This window comes from Sciurus vulgaris (assembly GCF_902686455.1).
Source record: "Sciurus vulgaris genome assembly, chromosome: 17".
NCBI classification, from domain to species: Eukaryota; Metazoa; Chordata; class Mammalia; order Rodentia; family Sciuridae; genus Sciurus; species Sciurus vulgaris.
Window position 1 is genome coordinate 66,293,945 of NC_136478.1, and position 10,055 is coordinate 66,303,999.

A 10,055-nucleotide genomic window follows, 5' to 3' on the forward strand; every position below is an offset into this window, starting at 1 on the left:
GTTTCCAAAACCCTTTCTTTAAGGGGAGATCAATATTAGCAGTGCCCACTTCAGACACTATGCAAGTCTGGACCAAATAGCCCCTATGAAGACAATAACAATATTGTCATAATAAACAGAATGATTTCAAATATTATCTTCAGTATTACAAACAGATTTTCAGTAAGGTCTGCAGTTTCTAATGGAGGACAAAGAGGATGCAGAGAGATGTAGAATGTAGCTGTTAATGGGATAAGAAAGAATATACAGAAGTTCTAGATAATAGAAAGTGTGTGAGTGTAATCAAAACAAATTGGATGTTAGCATGCAAAAAGGGAGAAAGAGACTGTGAGGGAACATGTAAACAAAATGAAAAGAGAGCAGAAAAAGTAAAGAAATAAAAACTTAAAATTATTCTATAAGGAGAGAAAAGAAAATCTACATTATAATAGTCATATAGTATCCCAAACTTCCAGTCTTCTGTAGCCTGATGCATGAGAGGTACCTGACAATGAGCTTCAAGTCTCCAGCAGGCGTCTCAGGATGGGATTTGCCCCACCTAAAGATCGGAGCTGCAGCTTCCAGGATTATGCAAGATGGCCGCTCTGGCTTCCATGTTTTGGCAAATGGGGAGCTGAAGGTCAGGATGTGGACATGGTCGGCTGGAGGTTGTGGAGGTGGGGTGTGATTGGTCAGGCAGGGGTCCTGGAGGTCGTGTGTGTTTGGTGTGGTTGCAGGATCCTGGAGGCCAGGTGCAATCACTCAGCCTGGGGTCCCCGTGATAGGGTGCAGTCAGTTGGTCTGGGGTTCCTGGTGACAGGGACCAGTCAGTCGATGTGAGAGTGCTGGAGGCAGGATGTGATCAGTCAGTCTGGGATTCTGGAGATGGGGCTCAGTCAGTCTGGCCAGGGGTCCTACGGGGCCTGGCATTGTCTCAAAATGGTGGCAGCCACGTGTAATCAAACCTGCAGGTACTGTAACAGTGAACTTCCAGGCAACAGCAGGCAGCTGGCACTCCACTGGAAGTCAGCAATCAGTTTGCTGACTGTTATCTGACAATTGGAAGGTGAACCTGGGGCGGTGAGTGATGGATAGGTGTAAGGCAGGTGATGGACAGGTAAGAGGCAGGCAAATGGCTTTAAATCATTTTTATTGTAAATAAATGGGATACATCTTGTTTCTCTGTTTGTACATGAAACAGAGGCATACCATTTGTGTAATCATACATTTACTTGGGTAATAGTTTTTGATTCATTCTGTTATTTTTTTCCTCCCCCACCCTTCTTTTCCCTCTATACAGTCCCTCCTTCCTCCATTCTTGTCCCCTTCCCACCCCCTATACATCATCCGCTTATCAAAGAGATCATTTGTCCGTTGTTTTTTTGAGATTGGCTTATCATACTTAGCATGATATTCTACAATTTCATCCATTTGCCTGCAAATGTCATAATTTTATTATTCTTTATGGCTCAGTAGTATTCCGTGGGGTGTGTGTGTGTGTGTGTGTGTGTCCCTCATATATATATGAGGGACATCTAGGTTGTTTTCACAATCTGGCTATTGTGAATTGAGCAGCTATGAACATTGATGTGGCTTTATCTCTGTAGTATGTTGATTTTAAGTCCTTTGGGTATAGGCCGAGGAGTGGGATAGTTGGGTCAAACGGTGGTTCCATTCCAAGTTTTCTGAGGAATCTCCACACTGCTTTCCAGAGTGACTGCACTAATTTGCAGCCCCACCAGCAATGTATGAGTGTACCTTTTTCCCCACATCCTTTCCAACACCTATTGTTGCTTGTGTTCTTGATAATCGCCATTCTAATTGGGGTGAGATGGAATCTTAGGGTAGTTTTGATTTGCATTTCTCTTATTACTAAAGATGTTGAACATTTTTTCATATGTTTGTTGACTGCTTGTAGATCTTCTTCTGTGAAGTGTCTGTTCAAATTCTTAGCCCACTTGGTGGTTGTGTTATTTGTATTCTCGGTGTAGAGTTTTTTGAGTTCTCTATATAGTCTGGAAATTAGTGCTCTATCTGAAGTATGAGTGGCAAAGAATTTCTCCCACTCTGTAGGCTCTCTCTTTGCATTGCTGATGCTTTCCTTTGCTGAGAGAAAGCTATTTAGTTTGTCTTTTAATTCTTCTTGTCAGGTCTTTTTGCTTATGGCAGTGAAAAGGCTGACTCATAAATAATCAGAAGAGTAGATGAAGGGGATCTGGGGAGGTAGAAAGGGAGAAAAGTGATGGTACTGGGGATTGAAAAGGAGAAGAGTATGTCATATGCTTCTATGAAATTGTCACAATGAGTCCCACTCTTACCTCTAACAACAATGCATTAGTTTTTTAATTTTTATAAAAGAATTTTAAGTTAAAGGCAAAGATATTGCAAGGGTGGGAATACATACTAGAATGATTGGGTGGAAGCGAGGAAAGATAGAGGCTTAGCGGTTTTCTAAGTATCACGGGGCGAGGGATGGTGGATGTATCTGAATGTGTGAAGAGATGACCCTCACGGTTCATCTGAGTCCTTTTTGACCCCAGAGCCTGACTTTGCTTCACACACTGCTTATTTTGCCTGCAACCTCTGCTTCATTGCAACTTCAGAGGGTCAGACTGCATCCCACAGATGGCCACATGCAGGGGAGGACGTGCTGCCAGTGGAGGGGATATCTGTGCAGATTCCAGGTGATGTTTGAGCCTTTGGGCCACTCACTGCTGTGTTCCCACTGAAAACGGCCACTTTAAAAATGGTGCAGTACGTGGTCTGCTCCCCTTCCTGGGCTCAGTGTAGGACTGCCTCAAAGTGGTGACACAATCTGCGTGGACCATTTATGTCATCTCTTTGGACTACCACATACCTAGTGGCATGTGCTGGGTTGACAGGGGATCACATTTCCTTGTAGCAAGTGAACACACCAAGCCAGTCTGAATCCTGCTCAAGGTGTCCCTGCAATCTTCACTGCCCCAAAGCTTTCCCAAGCAATGACCTAAGGCCCCTGCCCGGTACTTTTTCTGTCCTATGAAAACCTGACCTGATGTCCACAGATTATGGAAATGAACAATGGTTAACAGGGTCAGTGGAGGGTGGGGTCAATTATTATAGTGAGGGAAGAGGCACACCTTGGGGTTGACCCTTCATGGCAGGGATAATGGAGGCAAGGTAGGAATGGAGATTGGAATAGGGAGGTGGAGCCCATGAATATGGTTAGGTATTCAGGAGGCCAAGCGCACACAGGACCACCAGGGAACCAAGGAGGACAGTGGCCAAGTGAGACAAAGAGCCTGTGGGGAAGCATCATGACTGCTGCACCATAAAAACCCCCACACAAAACTTATTTTCTTCCCTCTAATACATTGCAAACTTTGCCCATCATGACCTAAAGCTGCCCAGTGTAGTCTAGAGACATCAGACCCTTTAGTTCTTGTGCAGCTACCTGCTGACATTTCTTTCCTTCTGCATTGCCCCACCCACTAAGCCTAGGCCCTATGCACCACACTAACCTGTGACCTCTGTACTCCACACCCTCTCACCTTATCACAATCAGTCACACCCCTGCACTCTCCAACTTTCTCATGACATCAAGTAAGAATATTAGAATACTGCCTAAATGCTGTGCATGCAAAATATTGTCCTGGTGTCATGTGATGTTGGACAATATAAAGGGCAGACCTGACAACCCATATTCTGGCATTCACAGACTTGGAGATGTGCACGACTTTATAAAAGGCAAAAATTCCTGAGACACACACAACAGTTGACTGTGTGACTGAGGGAGTGAAAGTGAGTGGAGCTATAAGGGTTGTGTTGATGTGTGTGCTTCAAATGTCAATGAAAGCATGAGGTAACTCTGAGATCCTGGGAAGGCTTGTGCATCAGAATTTGACTGTAAGCATGTGTGAGTGCACACATAGGAGGGCACACAAGCGTGTGTGTGTGTGTGTGTGTGTGTTTGTGTGTGTTTTTTTGGGAAGAGTGTGATGAGCCATATGGCTCTGCAGCTTGCCTTGCACATAGAGTATGTACTGAAGACTTAGGGAACTCCAAAGTATTGTTGGTAGATTGAGGGAAAAATGAGTGATCAACTTAATACCAGGATGTGCTAATAAGTTTAATAAATCCATGGGATGGAGTCACTGTTTCTTTAAACCTATCTCTGCTCCTCTCTGGCACTTCCAAGTGCTGGACATACTGTCATGATCCTACTGCTGCCTGGGTCCTGTTAGTGCTGTGCAAAATGCAGATTTCCAAGCAAACATGCACTGTACCTCTTTAGAATAACTATTAAGTTCAGCTTGCTGTAAGAGATCCTTCAGCAGTGACCAGGAGGTGAACCAAAGTCTAAAATTAGCCTTATCCAAGTGAGATCTGTCCTTTGCCCTTAGCTACTGGGCAGTGGTCTCCAGACATTGAAATGTGAAGTCTGGAGGGAGTGGCTGTGTTTGCCTGGGGCTTGGCCACCAGACACTTTAATGATATGAACTGTGTGGGTTTGGGGTCCTGCAGTAAATGCCCAGCTTCAGGAGGAGCTGAGGATAAACTCAGTCATGTGGACAGTGTATGAAAGGCTGCAGGTGAGGCTCTGAGCACTAAGACTTAGGTGAGCTGCCCTGGTGGACAGAATCCAAGAGAGTTGTCTCATATGGTGGGGAAGCAATGCATCTGTTGCCCCACAGGGAGGAAGTTGGAAAGCCCTCAGGACAGCAGCCTGCTTGCCATGGAGACACCTGGCCACATAATTCTCATAGTAAGGCCTGTTCCAATGTGGCCAGACCCTGGGTCCAGTATGCTCCTGGAATTTTTCTATCTGCTCATTGACAATAGAGGCAAGACAGAGACTCTCCACCTTAGGGTGCTTGATCTCAGCCTGGAGCACAGCCCAGGGGTCCAGATCATCTCCCCAGGGGTTCACTGTGGCTGGTTGCAGGGAGTCCACCCACTCCACAATCTCCTTATGTTTTCTACTCTTCTGCAGGCTTGAAGTTTGGAGTTCACCGTGTGAGTTGCATGCATGTATGTTGGATGTCCAGCTTTTGCTCCACCAGCTGCTGTTGATGCTGGGCTGATGTGTTCTCTAGTTGGGTCATACATGTCCACTGCTGCTATACCAGAGAACACAGGTGTCACAAGCAGTCATGATTTAGAAGCTCATCTTTGGGCATTTGCAGACTGAACAAGCTCCTTTAAGACTACGTGAAAAATGTTGAATGACCTCTTTTGGAACATGCCCATCCAAAGATGTTACATTAAAACCCCAGGTCTCATCACTGAAACCCCGGTCCTTCCAAATGCTAAGGACAGGTTCCCTGTTCACAAGGTTCCTCCTCTGCTGCCTCCACTTAGCACCCCTCAGCAGATACTCCAAGAAACCCATCCAGGTGACTGATCTCTGGCAGAGTCTTCCTCCCTAGTGACAAGTTCCGCTGCCAAGGGATAGATGTGATGACACCATCAGATGTCACAATCAGGAGCACTTGCTCTGAGTGTGGTCTGCACTCTCCATAGACTGGCCTGCCTGGAGATGACTCCACAGGGTCACAGGATAGGCCTGGTTCCTGGTCCCCACCTCTCCCTAGAGGGAAGGGATCTGGAAGCAGGGAAAATAAGGCAGAATCAACAAGAACTGGGGTAAAGAACTCAGGCAAGTATGGAGTCCAGTGAGACAAACCAACTCTCAGTAAGTCCCTCATAGTTCACATCTCAATGTTTCCTGAACCTTCCATAGAAGACAAAGTCAGCCCCCAGGGATCATAAAAGCTACAGCCTTTTCAAACACCTCAACACTTGCTTTAAAGTTATTGACAAGGAACTCATAATTGCCTTAGTAATTAGCAAGTGGGAAAATCTTCTTCGACAAAGTTCTGGACTCCCCAGGCCTGCACTGTCATTGCCTCTACAGGTGAAGTGATAATTGCAGTCCTGAGGGGAAGTGAGGTCACAGGAGCACACACCTTTATCTCAGGTGCAGCTGCCTCCCTCCCTCCTTGCTGGCTGTTAAGACCTCACACTGAGCCCAACACCTTGACACAAGAAGCACAGTGAGTATTTTCTATTTCTGTCACAGAGGCAGAGTGTTGAAGGAGGGAAGTCTGAGAAAGTGCTTATTTCTGGGGTAGAAGTAGATCCAGTGCCAGTGTAGACAAGGGAGAGGAACAATGCTTTCATTAGGACCTGATTTAGTAAAGGGGTCATGTCTCTGACCTGATGCCCATTTCTCCTGGCTACCAACATTATTAGGTAAAATAATCACTGAGGATGTTCATAGGTGAATAATCTCCTTGATAGGGAATCCTGATTTGGAAGGGACTTGAGGACTATAGTTAGCAACTAATCTGCTCTTCACAGTACTTTAGAAAATCATATTATATATTTTTGAAATTCTCTCATGGCTGTGAGTGTAATGTCTTTGTGTCTATAGTAAAGATGAGGATGGATCTGTAAGAATCACCTCCTCTGTGCAGAAACCAAGACCTGGGTCTTTTTCTGGACTAAAAGATGTTCTTTTCCAACTCTACATTACAATTCACCTGGTGTGGACAGGAATCACATCTCTGAATCCCTGTGGTGTGATAGCTGAGATGAGACTGCACTCCATGCTGGGCACAAAGAGAAGGTAATATTATAATGATGAGAACTGGACAGAGGTTGTAGGGACCAGATGAACCTGTGCTATTTCCTCTGGTTTAATAATATTCCAACATTAATACCAAATTCATGAAATTTTCATTTTTATGTCATTTCATTCAGCATGGAATTCACATGCTCCAGCTTCTACTTACATTTCTCCTGAATCGAAATGTCCTCCACAAATCCTGCCTCATTTCACCAATGTAACTGTCAGGGCAGAGAAACTTTCAACTGAAATCATTCAGGACTTCATTTCTGTTCTAAACAACTTTAACATCTATTTTGCTTCCTCATGAACAGTTTTTCCTCCTCATTTCTTTCTACATTTCATATTAGCATGTATTTCATATTTGATATTTTAGAAACAAAGTAATATTTTTGAATGATTTTTTTATAGACTTCAGTATGTTGATATTTGAGGAATGACATCCAATGGATATTTCTGCTGTGGAATTTTGTTTAGAGGGTATTTTCTTCCATTCATTTGTTTCAAATAATAACAGCACATCTTATGTAACAACTATTTTGTTTCCTCATGAACAGTTTTTCCTCCTCATTTGTTTTAAATTTTGTATTAGCATTTTATAGTTACACAAGATACTGGGGCTCACATAGACATAATTATGCAAGCATGGCACACAATTCACTCCACCTCAGTTCCTACTACTTCCCTTTCCTTCACCTCCTTCCTTCCCCTGTTCACTTGTGGATTATACCTCAGGTCAGTCTAGCATTCTTTAAATACATTGTGAACACAGGGCAATTTCTGGAGGGCCATATGATCATTCATCACATTGGCAGTGCTGGCACAGAGGTTTATATCTGATCTAGTAAGTGGACACCACCAGTTTTTCCAAGTGTTTGCACCAATTTTACAACCCATTGCCAATTCATGAGATTTCTGGCCTATCTTCATCCTTGCCAATTGTGGTATTTCCTAACATTTTATTTTAGATTCTGGTTGGTGTGTTCTTGTACTGTGGAGTGGTTTAAATAGAGACATTGAACTTTTCACTCATGTCTATTATTTATTTGAATGATGCCTTTTTGTTTCTTTTTAAGTACCTGTTGGAAAGTTTTGCCTATTTAAATTCTGTTGTACATATTGTAAGACTTATTAGAACTGGATACATCAAAGTCACTCACCTTGTGTACAGCATTTGATGAAATTTAGTCTCAATTTAATGTACATTAACTTATGAACTTGGTAATCCATTTGAAGTCTTTGTGCTGTTTATACACACTTTCTTATGTAAGACTGCAGAAATATTATTTTTGCAAATATTTAAAGTTTAGGTCAGAAATTCTCTGAGATCTGATTTGTTGTATGGTGTAGAGGTCTATTGAAGTTCTTTTTCCAATGTGACTAGCAAATATCAGTTCATTCTGAAACATCCATGCTAATTTCTTTCTATGCTTTCACTCTCACTTTTTGTTGCTCCTCCAACTTTAGGATCACGTGATCTTCATGGCTCATTTTTCTGTAAAATATATTGTCAATTCTCTCCAGGAACATGTGAATATCGAGGTCTTGAAATCCCACAGTTGCATACAATGAAAATAACTCTTGGTGTCAAAAAATCTTTTTAAGATGGTCCTCTTACAATGTTGCTCAGATTGACTTGAAACTTCTGGGATTCTCCTGCCTCAGATCCTCAGGTAGCAAGTGCTCACCTCTGTGTTTTGGCACAGCTAATGTTAATGAGTCATTTTGCTAAGAGGAATAGCTGCTGCCATAATATAAAGGACATGTGCTGAATGACAGGATGGCCTCCACCAATGTGGCCATAGGACTGGTGTTCTTGTCACAGGTTGTTGTTGGAATTCTGGGAAATTTCTCTCTGCTTTATTTCCATTTAGTGCTTTCCTACAAAGAGTGCAAGTTGAGATCCACAGATTTGATTCTCAGGCACCTGATGATAGCCAACTCTTTGATCATTCTCAGTAGAGGAATTCCCCAGACAATGTCAGCTTTGGGGTTGAAATATTTCTTCAGTGATTTTGGATGCAAACTTACTTTGTACATTCAGCGAGTGGGCAGGAGTGTGTCCATTGGCATCACCTGCCTCTTGAGTATCTTCTGGAACATCACAATCAGCCCCATGAACTCCTGTTGGAAGAATCTCAAAGGAAAAGCTCCAAAGTACATTGGCTTCTCCCTTTCCCTCTGCTGGATGCTGTACATGGTGGTTAACTCCATTTTTCCTCTCTATATGCTTAGCAAATGGGGTAGTGAAAACACAACAGAGAAAAAAGATTATGGGTACTGTACTTCTGCAGGGCGTGACAAATTAATAATCTCGTTCTATGCAGCATTGTGTGTATGTCCTGAAGTTGTCTTTTCTGTGCTCATAATCTGGTCCAGTGGTTCCATGGTTCTCATTCTGCACAGGCACAAGCAGCAGGTTCAGCACATTCACAGCATCAAAGTTTACCCCAGATCCTGTCCTGAGTCCATTGCCACCCAGAGAATCCTTGTCCTGGTGGGAACCTTTGTGACTTTCCACACCCTCTCCTCCCTATTAAATCTTCATATTGGTCAATTTCCCTTCCCCAAAGGGTGGTTGGTGAACACCAATGACCTAATTGCAGTGTTTTTTCCCACCCTCAGCCCCTTTATTCTCATTAGTCGTGAGCATCCTGTAGACAGTCGTGCTAGTTCATGTTGCTGGAAGAAAATGGAATGGATTAGTTCCTAGTCCTTCAAAGTCAGTTGAGTCACAATGGATAGCCAAGTGCTGTACTCCTGGAAAGTTTGCCTCATGCAAATGCAGTGGAGTGGTGGACACTGTTGTAGGATAATTCTCCTTACCATTATCAGTTAGTTTATAACTTCCAGAAAAGTTTTTTTCCAATTTTTTTTTTTTTTGTTAAATACCTGTGAAAACAGAGTTTGGGATAGACATATTTAGTATCAACTTTTAGAATAAAGGAGAGAATTGTTTTCTACATAGTAAAATAAAGATATTCTCTCTCTTAGTTGCAAGTAACAAGGCAGTTCTTTATAAAAGATTTTTTTTTCCTTTGCATGGGGATTCTTGAGTGTGATGCCAACTGCTTTCCTGTGGAGCATTCACCAGGTCTACTCCTCACCACACAGACTGCAGTGGATAGGAAAGAGGGAAGCTGGGTGGAGTTCCTACTGCCTGCTGTCTACCAGGAAGGTAGGGCCTGGTTTCCCACCTAGGAATCACACCTCTTCTCTGGGATCTGTAAAAGAGTCACAGCATAATCTCACACTTTCACATTTTGTTAAAATATACATAGCTGTCTTTCAAAACAGGTGAATAGATGTGCAGGTCCTTACCTAAACTCTTAAAAAGTCGCACTTAACAGTTCCTAAATCAGAAAACATTTATGAATTTCGGCTAGGTTGTTGTCTTAAAATCAACTCTTCTATAAACAGTGAAGTTGCTGGTGCAGGTAGCTCGTGAGAGTGTTAGCTCAGGTCC

The 10,055-nt window shown here is 43.0% G+C and overlaps 1 protein-coding gene across 1 annotated transcript; it reads left to right on the top strand.

Moving 5' to 3' along the window:
• Window positions 1-8,366: 8,366 nt before the first annotated feature.
• LOC306648548 (vomeronasal type-1 receptor 4-like) lies at window positions 8,367-9,302 on the top strand (the record flags this gene model as incomplete). The annotated part of the gene is made up of 1 exon (XM_079118726.1): window positions 8,367-9,302. The coding sequence occupies exon 1, from the start codon at window positions 8,370-8,372 to the stop codon at window positions 9,300-9,302; it is 933 nt and encodes a 310-aa protein (XP_078974852.1). The 5' UTR covers window positions 8,367-8,369.
• Window positions 9,303-10,055: the final 753 nt, after the last annotated feature.